The sequence below is a fragment of the Triticum urartu genome, chromosome 1 (assembly GCF_003073215.2).
Source record: "Triticum urartu cultivar G1812 chromosome 1, Tu2.1, whole genome shotgun sequence".
NCBI classification, from domain to species: Eukaryota; Viridiplantae; Streptophyta; class Magnoliopsida; order Poales; family Poaceae; genus Triticum; species Triticum urartu.
Window position 1 is genome coordinate 447,443,121 of NC_053022.1, and position 14,669 is coordinate 447,457,789.

At 50.3% G+C, this 14,669-nt stretch overlaps 1 protein-coding gene across 2 annotated transcripts; it reads left to right on the top strand.

Moving 5' to 3' along the window:
- Window positions 1-11,472: 11,472 nt before the first annotated feature.
- Window positions 11,473-14,352, top strand: LOC125517624 (gibberellin receptor GID1-like). 2 transcript variants are annotated; one of them, XM_048682839.1, is made up of 3 exons: window positions 11,473-11,795; window positions 12,419-12,639; window positions 12,682-14,352. In XM_048682839.1, the coding sequence occupies exons 1-3, from the start codon at window positions 11,757-11,759 to the stop codon at window positions 13,466-13,468; spliced, it is 1,047 nt and encodes a 348-aa protein (XP_048538796.1). In that variant the 5' UTR covers window positions 11,473-11,756; the 3' UTR covers window positions 13,469-14,352. The 2 variants fall into 2 exon arrangements, with proteins under 2 accessions (XP_048538796.1, XP_048538791.1); XM_048682834.1 differs by having other exon boundaries at window positions 12,419-14,352.
- The last annotated feature ends 317 nt before the right edge of the window (window positions 14,353-14,669 follow it).

Sequence of the window (14,669 nt, forward strand, 5' to 3'; positions counted from 1 at the left end):
GTACGACTCCTTCATCCGCGTTCTTGCAACGCTTCTGCTTAGCGATCTACATGGGTATGTAGATGCACTCCCCTTCCCCTCGTTGCTAGATTACTCCATAGATTGATCTTGGTGATGCGTAGAAAATTTTAAATTTCTGCTACGATCCCCAACAGTGGCATCATGAGCTAGGTCTATGCGTAGTTTCTATGCATGAGTAGAACACAAAGCAGTTGTGGGCATCGATATTGTCAATTTACTTGCCGTTACTAGTCTTATCTTGATTCGGCGGCATCGTGGGATGAAGCAACCCGGACCGACCTTACACGTACTCTTACGTGAGACTGGTTCCACCGACTGACATGCACTAGTTGCATAAGGTGGCTAGCGGGTGTCTGTCTCTCCCACTTTAGTCGGATCGGATTCGATGAAAAGGGTCCTTATGAAGGGTAAAAAGAAATTGGCAAATCACGTTGTGGTTTTCGCGTAGGTAAGAAACGTTCTTGCTAGAAACCTATAGCAGCCACGTAAAAACTTGCAACAACAATTAGAGGACGTCTAACTTGTTTTTGCAGCATATGCCTTGTGATGTGATATGTCCAAAAAGATGTGATGAATGATATATGTGATGTATGAGATTGATCATGTTCTTGTAATAGGAATCACGACTTGCATGTCGATGAGTATGACAACCGGCAGGAGCCATAGGAGTTGTCTTAATTTATTTATGACCTGCGTGTCAACATAAACGTCATGTAATTACTTTACTTTATTGCTAAAGCGTTAGCCATAGTAGTAGAAGTAATAGATGACGAGACAACTTCAAGAAGACACGATGATGGAGATCATGATGATGGAGATCATGGTGTCATGCCGGTGACAATGATGATCATGGAGCCCCGAAGATGGAGATCAAAAGGAGCAAAATGATATTGGCCATATCATGTCACTATTTGATTGCATGTGATGTTTATCATGTTTTACATCTTATTTGCTTAGAACGATGGTAGCTTAAATAAGATGATCCCTCACTAAAATTTCAAGAAAAGTGTTCCCCCTAACTGTGCACCGTTGCGAAGGTTCGTTGTTTCAAAGCACCACGTGATGATCGGGTGTGATAGATTCTAACGTTCGAATACAACGGGTGTTGACGAGTCTAGCATGTATAGACATGGCCTCGGGACACATGCGAAACACTTAGGTTGACTTGACAAGCCTAGCATGTACAGACATGGCCTCGGAACACGGAAGACCGAAAGGTCGAACATGAGTCGTATAGAAGATACGATCAACATGAGATGTTCACAGTTGATGACTAGTCTGTCTCACGTGATGATCGGACACGGCCTAGTCGATTCGGATCATGTTTCACTTAGATGACTAGAGGGATGTCTATCTGAGTGGGAGTTCATTAAATAATTTGATTAGATGAACTCAATTATCATGAACATAGTCTAAATTGTCTTTGCAAATATGTTGTAGATAAATAGCTCACGTTGTAGCTCCCTATTTCAATACGTTCCTAGAGAAAGATTAAGTTGAAAGATATTGTAAGCAATGATGCGGACTAGGTCCGTAGTCCGAGGAGTGTCCTCACTGCTACACAGAAGGCTTACGTCTTTGATGCACCACTCGATGTGCAAACCCCTACAACGTCGTCTGTGGATGTTGTGAACACCTGACAGACACATCCTGATGACTACTTGATAGTTTAGTACACCATACTTTACTGCTTAGAATCGGGATTCCAATGACGTTTTGAACGCCATGGAACATATGAGATGTTCCAAGAGCTGAAATTGGGATTTCAGGCTCATGCCCGTGTTGAGAGGTGTGAGACCTCTGACAAGTTCTTTTGCCAACAAGATGGAGGAGAATACCTCAGCTAGTGAGCATGTGCTCAGAATGTCTGGGTGCTACAATCACTTAAATAAAGTGGGAGTTAAACTTCCAGATAAGATTGTGATTGATAGAGTTCTCTAGCCACTATCACTAAGCTACTAGATCTTCGTGATGAACTATGACATGCAAGGGATGGAATTGATCCCGGAGCTGTTCGCGGTGCTTAAGACCGCAAAAGGTAGAAATCAAGAAGGAGCATCAAGTTTTGATGGTTTAACAAGACCACTAGTTTCAAGAAGGGCAAGGGCTAGAAGGGAAACTTCATGGATGGCAAACCAGTTGCCGCTCTAGTGAAAGAACCCAACGTTGAACCCAAACCCGAGACTAAGTGCTTCTATTGTAAGGGGAACGTTCACTGGTAGCGGAATTACCCCAAATGCATGGTAGATAAGAAGGCTGGCAACTTCAACAAAGTATATACGTGTTATTAATGTGTACCTCACTAGTACTCCTGGTAGCACCTGGGTATTGGATACCGGTTCAGTTACTATTATTGGTGACTTGAAGCAAAAGCTACGGACTAAACGGAGACTGGCTAAGGGCGAGGTGACGATGTGTGTTGGAAGTGTTTCCAAAGTTGATGAGATCACCATCGCATGCTCCATCTGCCTTCGGGATTAGTATTGAACCTAGATAAATGTTATCAGGTGTCTACGTTGAGCATGAATATGATTAGATCATGTTCATTGCAATACGGTCATTCATTTAAGTTAGAGAATAATGGTTATTCTGTTTACATGAATGATACCTTTCATGGTCATGCACCCTATGTGAATGGTTCATTAAATCTCGGTCGTGGCAATACACATGTTCATGCCAAAATATGTAGAGTTAATAATGATAGTACCACTTTCTCGTGGCACTGCCGCTTAGGTCATATTGGCATAAGATGCATGAAGAAACTCCATGTCGATGGATGTTTGGAGTCACTTGATTTTGAATCGCTTGACACATGCGAGCCATGCCTCATGGGCAGGATGACTAAGACCCCGTTTTCAGGTACAATGAAACGGGCAAGTGACTTGTTGGAAATCATACATGCTGATGCGTGTGATCCAATGAGAATTGAAGCGTGCGGTGGATATCGCTATTTTCTCATCTTCACTGACGATTTGAGTAGATATAGGTATATTTACTTAATGAAGCACAAGTCTGAAACGTTTGAAAAGTTCAAGCGATTTCAGAGTGAAGTTAAAAAATCATCATAACAAGAAGATCAAATTCCTACGATCTGATCAATGAGAATTTCTGAGTTTGGTAAACACTTAAGACATTGTGGAATTGTTTCACAGTTGAAGCCACCTGGAACACCACAGGGTAATGGTGTGTCCGGACGTCGTAATCGAACCTTATGAGATATGGTGCGATCTATGATGTATCTTACCGATCTACCGCTATTATTTTGAGGTTATGCATTAGAGACAGCTGCATTCACTTTAGATAGGACACCATATAAGTCCGTTGAGACGACGTCGTATGAACATTGGTTTGGCAAGAAACCAAAGTTGTCATTTCTTAATGTTTGGGGCTGCAATGCTTAAGGCTTCAGCCGGAGAAGCTCGAACCCAAAGCGGACAAACACATCTTCATAGGATACCCAAAGATAACAGTTGGGTATACCTTCTATCTCAGATCCGAGGGCAAATTGTTTGTCGCTAAGAACGGGTCCTTTCTCGAGAAGGAGTTTCTCTCGAAAGAATTGAGTGGGAGGAAGATAGAACATGATGAGGTTGTCGAACCTTTACTTCAACCAGAGAGTGATGCAACACAGAAAGATGTATTCTGTGGCGCCAGCGTCTGTTGAACAGGAAGTTTATGATAGTGATCATGAAGCTTCAGATCAAGTTGCTATCGAACCTCATAGGTCGACAAGGATATGTACTACTCCTGAGTGGTACGGTAATCCTATCTCAGATATCATGTTGTTGGACAACAATGAACCTACGAGCTATGGAGAAGCGATGGTGGGCCCGTATTCCGACAAATGGTTAGAAGCCATGAAATCCGAGATAGGATCCATGTATCAGAACAAAGTATGGACTTTGGTGGACTTGCCCGATGATCGACAAGCCATTGAGATAAATGGATCTTTAAGAAGAAGACGGACGTGGGCGGTAATGTTACCGTCTATGAAGCTCGACTTGTGGGAAAGAGTTTTTTCACAAGTTCAAGGAGTTGACTACGATGAGAATTTCTCACCCGTAGCGATGCTTAAGTCCGTCGGAATCATGTTAGCATTAGTTGTATTTTTCGATTATGAAATCTGACAGATGGATGACAAAACAAGTTTTCTTACCAGTTTTCGTAAGAAAAAGTTGTATGTGATACAATAAAAGGTTTTGTCAATCCTAAGGATGCTAAAAGGTATGCTAGCTCCAGCAATCCTTCTATGGACTAGAGCAAGCATCTCGGAGTCAGAATACATGCTTTGATAGAGTGATCAAAGCTTTTAGGTTTATATAATGTTTGCTAAAAACTTGTATTTACAAGAAAGTGAGTGGGAGCACTAAAACATTTTTGATAAGTATATGTGGATGACGTATTGTTGATCCGAAATAATGTAGAATTTCTGGAAAGCATAAACGGTTGTTTGAAGAGTGTTTTTCAAAGGAAGACCTGGATAAAGCTGCTTACATATTGGGCATCAAGATCTATAGAGATAGATCAAGACGCCTGATGATACTTTCAAAGAACGCACACCTTGACATGTTTTTGAAGGAGTTCAAAATAGATCAGTCAAAGAAGGGGTTCTTACCTGAGTTGTAAGGTGTGAAGTTGAGTAAGACTCAAAGATTGACCACGGCAGAAGAAAGAGGAAGGACGAAGGTCGTCCCCTATGCTTTTGTCATAGGCTCTGTACAGTATGCCATGCTGAGTGCCGCACCTGATGTGTGCCTTGCCACATGTCTGGCAAGAGGGTACAAAGGTGATCTAGGAGTGGATCACCAGATAGGGGTCAAAATTATCCTTAAAGGAATAAGGAAATGTTTCTCGGTTATGGAGGTGATAAAGAGTCCGACGTAAAGAGTTACGTCGATGCAAGCTTAACACCTATCCGGATAGCTCTGAGTAGAGATACCGGATACGTATAATGGAGCAACAATTTGGAATAGCTCCAAGTGGAACATGGCAATAGCATCTACGATATAAAGTTTTGCGAAATACATAGGGATCTGAATATGGCAAGACCCGTTGACTACAACCTCTCTCACAAGCATAACATGATCAAACCCAGAACTCTTTGAGTGTTTATCACATAGTGATGTGAACTAGATCATTGAGTCTAGTAGACTCTTGGATGTTGGTCACATGGCGATGTGACCTATGAGTGCTAATCACATGGCGATGTGAACTAGATTATTGACTCTAGTGCAAGTGGGAGACTGTTGGAAATATGCCCTAGAGGCAATAATAAATTGGTTATTATTATATTTCCTTGTTCACGATAATCATTTATTATCCATGCTAGAATTGTATTGATAGGAAACTCAGATACATGTGTGGATACATAGACAACACCATGTCCCTAGTAAGCCTCTAGTTGACTAGCTCGTTGATCAATGGATGGTTACAGTTTCCTGACCATGGACATTTAATGTCGTTGATAACGGGATCACATCATTAGGAGAATGATGTGATGGACAAGACCCAATCCTAAGCCTAGCACAAGATCGTGTAGTTCGTATGCTAAAGCTTTTCTAATGTCAAGTATCATTTCCTTAGACCATGAGATTGTGCAACTTCCGGATACCGTAGGAATGCTTTGGGTGTACCAAATGTCACAATGTAACTGGGTAGCTATAAAGGTGCACTACGGGTATCTCCGAAAGTGTCTGTTGGGTGGGCACGAATCGAGACTGGGATTTGTCACTCCGTGTAAACGGAGAGGTATCTCTGGGCCCACTCGGTAGGACATCATCATAATGTGCACAATGTGACCAAGGAGTTGATCACGGGATGATGTGTTATGGAACGAGTAAAGAGACTTGTCTATAACGAGATTGAACAAGGTATGGGGATACCGACGATCGAATCTCGGGCAAGTATCGTACCGCTAGACAAAGGGAATTGTATACGGGATTGATTGAATCCTTGGCATCGTGGTTCATCCGATGAGATCATCGTGGAGCATGTGGGAACCAACATGGGTATCCAGATCCCGCTGTTGGTTATTGACCGGAGAGTTGTCTCGGCCATGTCTGCATGACTCCCGAGCCCGTAGGGTCTACACACTTAAGGTTCGATGACGCTAGGGTTATAGGAAAAGTATGTACGCGGTTACCTAATGTTGTTCGGAGTCCTGGATGAGATCCCGGACGTCACGAGGAGTTCCGAAATTGTCCGGAGGTAAAGATTGATATATAGGAAGTATGGTTTTGGCCACTGGAAGTGTTCCGGGCATCACCGGTAGTGTATCGGGACCACCGGAGGGGTCCGGGGGTCCACCGGGAGGGGCCACCAGCCCCGGAGGCCTACATGGGCCAATAATGGGAAGGGACCAGCCCCTAGGTGGGCTGGGGCGCCTCCCACCAAGGCCCAAGGCGCCTCCTAGAGGGGAGGGGGGCAAACCCTAGGGCAGATGGGCCTTAAGGCCCACCCTAGGTGCGCCCCCTCTCTCCCCCCTTGGCCGCAACCCTAGATGGGTTTTGGGGCTGCCACCACCCCTAGGGAGGGAACCCTACATGGGGGCGCAGCCCCTCCCCTTCCCCTATATATACTTGAGGTATTGGAGCTGCAACATACACGAGATCATCTCCCTCTTGGCGCAGCCCTACCTCTCTCCCTCCTCGTCTCTCGTAGTGCTTGGCGAAGCCCTGCTGGAGTTCCGCGCTCCTCCACCACCACCACGCCGTCGTGCTGCTGCTGGACGGAGTCTTCCCCAACCTCTCCTTCTCCCCTTGCTGGATCAAGGCGTGGGAGACGTCACCGGGTTGCACGTGTGTTGAACGCGGAGGCGCCGTGGTTCGGCGCTTAGATCGGAATCAACCGTGATCTGAATCGCTACGAGTACGACTCCTTCATCCGCGTTCTTGCAACGCTTCCGCTTAGCGATCTACATGGGTATGTAGATGCACTCCCCTTCCCCTCGTTGCTAGATTACTCCATAGATTGATCTTGGTGATGCGTAGAAAATTTTAAATTTCTGCTACGATCCCCAACATTAACTGCAAGCCGACGCCCACCCCGGTCGACACGAAGGCGAAGGTCTCTGCTCTTGAGGGGTCTCTTGCGTCCGATGGAGCGTTTTATCGCTCTATTGTCGGTGCTTTACAGTACCTGACGCTGACTCGCCCCGACCTGCAGTACGCTGTCCAGCAGGTGTGCCTCCATATGCACGCCCCGCGTGACTCTCACTGCACTCTGGTGAAGCGTATTCTCCGTTACATACGCGGCACAATGTCTTTGGGACTCACCCTAACGGCCTCCGCCTCCACCAACCTTGTGGCCTACTCGGATGCCGACTGGGCTGGCTGCCCCGATACGCGACGCTCTACGTCAGGCGACTGCGTCTACCTTGGGCCATCGTTGATCTCTTGGTCATCGAAGTAGCAGCCCATGGTCTCCCGCTCCAACGCCGAGGCAGAGTATCGCGCCGTGGCTAATGCCGGGGCCGAGTGCTCTTGGATACGTCAGCTGCTCCAGGAGTTGCTTTGTGATGTTCACAAGGCCACTCTTGTCTACTGCGATAACGTCAGCGCGGTCTACCTCTCCGCCAACGCGGTGCACCATCGACGGACGAAGCATTTTGAGCTCGATATTCACTTCGTGCGCGAGTAGGTTGCCTTTGGCCGTGTTCGGGTTCTCCACGTGCCGACGACGCAACAATTTGCTGATGTGATGACTAAGGGATTGCCTACTCCCGTCTTCGAGGAGTTTCGGTCCAGTCTCTGTGTCTCCGACGACGCTTCGACTGCGGGGGGTGTTGAGTATGTATTTTGTACTGCACGTATATTGGAGTTGTGGCCCACCTCCTAGTCTTGTATAGTTGAGGTAGAGGTCTTCTCTTGTATTATATATATATATGCGTGCACCAGCATCCCAATCAATCATCGTATTGCAAATTATCTGTCTACAATTAGGAACTCGCTATTACGAAAAATAAAAGTGTCTAATTTCAAAAATAAAAGTGACTCAACTTGATCATATTACCACGTCCTCCTTCAGCTGCATATATTATAGGTGACGGGCAATATGTGGTGGAGAATATCCATTCGCAACGTTTTTCTTTTTAACATCGACAAAATGCTGTCCACTAGTTAGAGGATGCTTCCAATTAACAGTTATCTCTCGTAGGGCAGTGTAGGGCCTTGATCCAATCCTGGGCTACTTAAATGGCCAAGATGGGCCTTAAAGTTCACACTAATCAATACAGTGGGTTGGGCTTGACTGCCTGACCCACTCCTCTCAGCCCAATGACAGTTTTAAGTGTGCTGCTCTCTGCAAGTCAGTAGAACACGCCACAGTGATAAATATAAACACACCAGATAATCCAGGTTATAAAAAAAAATTAAAAATCAGCAGTGCTACCAGATAATCCCGGGCGGCAACCGCTTCCGATCCAATCCAAGCTGTAGCAGCTACCCAGAAAACTAAAACCAGTAGTAGTACGCATTGGTTCAGATGCAAGGGCCAGTCTTTGATTTGAATATAGGCGGCTGGCGAGTGCAACCCGGGCATGTGCATGCACCACAATAATTGCCACAGTTTATGCTTGTCACCAAGTGGTTCCAATAGCGAAACCATTTTATAGTACTACACACAAGAACTTTATATACGCTCCGCTTTGCAGGAGTCCTATCCCCCAAAGCAAGCTCACCACACCAACGGCAAGCATTGGCTTTAACTAATCGCGCGTCCGTCCAGCGATTAGCGCATTGACATCGGGGACGACTGACCTGCATTAGCGCCGGTCGTCAGTCCATGGCCGAGGCTGAACGTGGTTAAGCTACTGCGTACTCCCTCCGGTCATTTTTACTCTACATATTAGAATTCTTTAAAGTCAAACTTCAGAAAGTTTAATCGTATTTATGTGAAAAATATCAACATTTGTCGTACTAAAGTTATATAATATGAAACTTTAAATTATGACATATCTATTGATATTGATTTCAGATTGTGAATGTTGATAGTTTTTTCTATAAAGTTGGTCAACCTTTATGAGACTTGACTTCAGTCAAATCTTATATGCGAACTAAAAATGACGGAAGAAAGTACTTTTAAGTTTTAATCCATGGCGGAGGCGGCCATTGGACGAGCGAAACGGGGGAGAGGCCGCCACGTACCGGTGATGGCGGGCGGTGGACGAGGAGCGCCGGCGCCGCTGCCGGCCGGCCGGCCGGCAGGGGGAGTAGAATACTGGACGTGGCGGGGCGCGGCCATGTGAAACGAATACGGGTTAGCACAATTTAATTTAGTATATAAAAGTGGACAGTGGTGGACTGGTGGTGTGCTGAGATGGGTAGATGCTTATCGCAGATGAAAAATCGGGAAAATGGCCGGCCCGCACCTTGTGATTGCAGTTTGTCCCGCCATTATTGTATATATGTTACACTATTAAACCCTTTGCCTCAGCAGAAAACCCGGCGGTTAGATTCTTTGTACTTTGGCAAAATGTCAAGGCGATGCTTTTCCGCCCGTCGATCGATCAAAGGTAACGTAGCGCGGCAGAGCGTACATGCTACGCTGACCTTTCCCACGGCCTATATGTAATGTACGCGCGAGCGAGAACAGAGCCGGGAAGGCGTTGAAAAATCCAAGTAGCCGCATCAAGGCCGGCAGCGGGGCTAGACCGGGGCCAAGACGCCACAAACGGGGCTTGGAAGATCCAAGCCCGTGGCAGCTAGCCGTGCGCTTAATGAACAGGACAAGGCTGGACATGCCAGTTTTTTTTCCTTAAACGACAGGGTTTTGCTTGCTTAATCAAGCCTTATTATAGCACTAAAACGAGTATTTAACAAAAAACTACCACATTTCATGGAATCGTGCCTACAAACTACCACCTTACAAATTTGTGTCAAAACCTACCATTTTTTCACTAATCTTTGACTAAAAACTACCATGTTGAGAAAGTGCCCGATTCGTCTCTACTAAACGCGTTTCTGACAGGATAGGCCCACCTGTCAGCATCAATTTTCTTCCTCCTACTCCTCCTTTCTTTGGCATTTCCTCGAACACCTCGTGTGCACTCCACGCTCTTCTCCATGGCGACGCCCCAGTGAAGCGCCGGAGACGGCGGCGCAACCACACCGGTTGGAGCCGCATCCCCAACCACCCCGTGCCGCACCCGTCACCATCGTGAGCGCCCGCTGCTTCCCCTCTACTGCCCCCTCCCTCGGTTACTTGCGCATCAACGCCGTGGCCGAGCGCCGGAGCTCGTGCGCCGAGCCGCACCCGCACGCGCGCGCTCGTGGCCGCCCCTCGCCATGCGCACCATGGTCGTCGTCCCCGTACCACGCGCGCTTGCCCACACCTGCTACGCCCGGGCCGCGCCCCCGCCATGCACGGCTCGCCACTGTCGTGCCCCTTGTGCTGCTCCTCGCATGTTGCAGCTCCCACGGCCGTGCCCCCGCCTTCGGCCGCCCGGACTCCCCGCATCCGCCGCCGCCGCCCTTCGCTGCTGGAGCCGCTCGCTGCGGCAGTCGCTGGAGCCGTGGGTTGGCGCTGGAGCCACCGGAGCTGCCGCGGGTCGCTGCTGGAGCCACCGGAGCCGCCCGCCCTGCGCCCTTCGCCGGCGGCCGCGAGCTCCTCGGCCGCCTTCAAACAGATTTTGCTAATGTGCCACGTCAACGCTTACGTGTGGGCCCAACCGGTCAGAAACGTGTTTAGAAGAGGCAAATCGGGGTCTTTTCAGACATGGTAGTTTTTAGTCAAGGATTAGTAAGAAAATGATAGTTTCGACACAAATTTATAAAGTAATAGTTTGTAGGAACGTTTTCACGAAATGTGGTAGTTTTTTGTTAAATACTCCACTAAAACGTACCCCTTCATTCCAAATTGCTTGTCGTAGATATGGATGTATTAGATCTATTTTAGTAGTGTGAGTAATCGAACTCGGGCTTTTTCTAAACCGCTGATGACTCGGTGGCAGCGCGCGACGCGACGTCCACGTACGCGCGTATACACACGTACTCCTACAAGCGTCCACGATTTGGTGCACCTAACAGTTCGTCGTCGAGTTCCCTGCCCTGCCGCCGTCCGTCTAAAAGAGAGCGGCCAAAAACAAAGGGAGAGAGAGGAGGAGAAAAGGAGGTCTCAATTCTCAGAGGCCACGCGCATCCATCCCACGAAACCGTCCAAAACAATAATAAACAAAACAAACAGACCAGGAGAGGGAGAGAGGAAAAAAATATATACATAACTATATTGGCAATGGCAGCTTAGCTAGGGGCAAGTGGGGTGGGCCCCGCACGCGCAAGTTTTACTTTTCGAGCCGCCCGGTTTTGTCGTCTCCCCCGTCCGCTCCCCTCCCCCCTCCCCCCTCCCCTATTTCCATCGCCACCCCCCTCCCCCCCTCCCCATTCGTCCCCCTCTGCTTCACGCCACAGCTCACCACCGCGCGCGCTCTCTCGACCCGCGCGAGCCGAGCCTCGTACGCCCTCGCACCACTGTTCGCCCCCTCGCGACTGCTTGCCCGGTTTCTCGTCGCTCGAGGTGCCCACTAGGGAGGGGGATTCGGAGAGGGAGGAGATCGCCGGCGGCTGGGCTCCGGCCGGAGGACTCGGCGGGCGGGATCCACCTCGCGCTTTTCTTGGCGCCCCCCCATGCCGTGAGCGAAGCGGCGAGCGCCATCCTCTGTTCCCCGGGGGAGATCTTGCTCCTGCCTGCAGCAGCTGAGACCCGGGCGCCGAGACCGAGAGGAGGTAGCGCCCGCCGACATGGCCGGCAGCGACGAGGTCAACCGCAACGAGTGCAAGGTCCGTCCTTCTCCATCCTCCTCCCTGGTTTGGCGCCTCCCGCGCCTGTTTCGGGGCACTAGCGCCGCATGTGCAGGCCTCCGTCCTTGCGCTCGTGTCCGGGTTCTCGTTTCCGGGCCTTCTTCTTGCCGTGTGGGCGCCGCCGCCCGCGCGATTCTCGATTTGTGCCGCCCCCGCCCCCGCCGCTTTACGGCCGAGTTGAGACGGTGGGAGAGGGGATTGGGGCCTGGCCTGCGATTTCTCGCTCGCTCCGTCGCTGCCTTTGTTTCCCCTTTGGGCTCAACCCCAATTTTATTCCCCTCTCGCCTGCCCCGGTTGTTTTAGGGGGGTGCCCGGCCGATACTAACACAGCACAGCTACCCAACAAGCAACAAATCATTCATCCGCATCCATCCGTCCGGCCGTGCGCGCGCGCGCCGCAGAGCGTCGGCCCAAAGCTTGCATCTTTTCTAGCAAGACGCGACCGCAACACGGCGCCTCGCATTGCGCTCCTGTCCGCGCGCGAATCAGCAAAGAAATAGGAGGATTCCTTTCGTTTCGTTTCGTTGCGAGGTGTGATTGGGAGTGTTTTTTGTTGGTGGTCTCTGTCTCACTGTTGCTGCTGGCTTTGTCGTGCTGTGCAGACGGTGGTGCCGCTCCACACATGGGTGCTCATCTCCAACTTCAAGGTGTCGTACCACATGCTGCGCCGCCCCGACGGCACCTTCGAGCGCGACCTCGCCGAGTACATGGACCGCCGGGTGCCCGCCAACCCCAGGCCGGTGGAGGGCGTCTCCTCCTTCGACCACGTCATCGACCACTCCGTCGGCCTCGAGGCGCGCATCTACCGCGCCGTCGCCGGCAACGCCGCCGCGGCCGCCGGCAACGCCGCCGCGGCCGCCGAGGGCGCCGCCGCGCTCACCCTGCCCATCCTCGAGTTCCTCGGCGGGGCGCCGTCCCCGGAGCCGCTCCCGGTGATCATCTTCTTCCACGGCGGCAGCTTCGCGCACTCGGCGTCCAGCACCACCATCTACGACAACCTCTGCCGCCAGTTCGTGAAGCTGAGCAAGGGCGTGGTGGTGTCCGTCAACTACCGGCGCGCCCCGGAGCACCGGTACCCGTGCGCGTACGACGACGGGTGGGCCGCGCTCAAGTGGGCGCAGGCCCAGCCGTTCCTGCGGAGCGGGAGCGACGCGCGGCTCCGGGTGTTCCTCGCCGGCGACAGCTCCGGCGGCAACATCGCGCACCACGTGGCCGTGCGCGCCGCGGAGGAGGGGATCAAGATACACGGCAACATCCTGCTCAACGCCATGTTCGGCGGCGTGGAGCGCACCGAGTCGGAGCGGCGCCTCGACGGCAAGTACTTCGTCACGCTCCAGGACAGGGACTGGTACTGGAAGGCGTACCTGCCGGAGGACGCGGACCGGGACCACCCGGCGTGCAACCCGTTCGGGCCGAACGGGCGGCGGCTCAGGGGCCTGCCGTTCGCCAAGAGCCTCATCATCGTGTCCGGGCTGGACCTCACCTGCGACCGGCAGCTGGGCTACGCGGAGGGCCTCCGGGAGGACGGGCACGACGTGAAGCTGGTGCACCGCGAGAAGGCCACCATCGGCTTCTACCTGCTGTCCAACACGGACCACTACCACGAGGTGATGGAGGAGATCGCCGAGTTCGTCCGAGCTAACCTCCTGTAGTACATACACCAGCCCAGTCGTCTCGTCGTGGATGAGCTCGCCGTCCGTCCCGACGCAATCAAATACGTACGTACGTACTGCTGCCTATAGGAAGCTAAATGGTAAGCTTGACTTATACTAGTATCTCTTATACTACTGCTGCCGGTGCTGCCGGTGCTGCTGCTGCTGCTGGTTGGGGATGTCATCTTGGAGCCCGGCAATGGCTTCCGGCAAGTGATCTCTAGGCTCCAAAGGGGATCCCCACGTCTGTGCGTCTGTCCTTCTGATGATAAAACTCAATGGCTCGACCTCGTCGGAGCGAGGGAAGCCATTGTCGTCCCACTAATTGTTCCGCCGGCCGATCGGTCGGTGTGATCCTTGGAACTCCGATGATCTGTATCCATCCATGTGTTTGCCTCTGGGGCTAAGACAAGAGAGAGAGTGCCTCCGCTCCAGCATGTACCATTTGACATTGGTTGATGGAGAGGAGCATATTATTTCACCTTCATCCTCTGTTGCTGCTGCCTGCTTATCCTTGAGGGAAGATGTGTCTAACGTTATGTGTACAGTGATCGATCGATCGATCAACGGTGAGTCTTTTGTTGCTGTTGATGTGGTAGTTTCTTTCTTGTGTCAGCTACGGGTTGGGTTGGATTGGATGGTGCTCTCTCAGCTCACTCTCGTCCAATCCGTGCATGTGAAAAATACACCTATCTATCTATCTATCTATCTATCTATCTATCCTGTGTGGTGATGATATATGCTTCTAGTCCAGTCCAGACCAGTAGTAGTCTAGTCTAGGCTAGCAGTATAAATTCTCCTCTAACTTTTTTTGTATCTTTCTCTCCTTTTCTGGTTGATGTACTCTGATCTGATGATCCTTATGTATACACATGTTTGGACTTTGGACTGCGAGTGCTGTAACGCGTGTACTGTGCTTGGTTGATCCATCCATTCCGGTTTTTTTTCATCCACATGGGTGTCGGTGAAGAATGTGGTACTGGTAAAAGTAGATGATGCCAACATTTCGAACCAATTATGTTGGATATGCAAGGTTTTTATTTCTTTGATTCTCAAATACTAGATGGAGAGTACCACGGTACTCTTGTCGTAGGGCTTTGGTTCGGGGCGATGATGATGGCTGTTTTGTCCATTGCTCCTGGCGCCACGTGGCGTCGTCACCTGCGTGCCTCCACGCGAAATTTGGGCAGCTAGCTAATTC

Bases quoted from the DNA above. Each gene is read 5' to 3' on its own strand.
- LOC125517624 (XM_048682834.1), top strand. From the start codon at position 11,757: ATGGCCGGCAGCGACGAGGTCAACCGCAACGAGTGCAAG. The intron at 11,796-12,418 runs GTCCGTCCTTCT...CGTGCTGTGCAG, and splicing joins TCAACCGCAACGAGTGCAAG to ACGGTGGTGCCGCTCCACAC.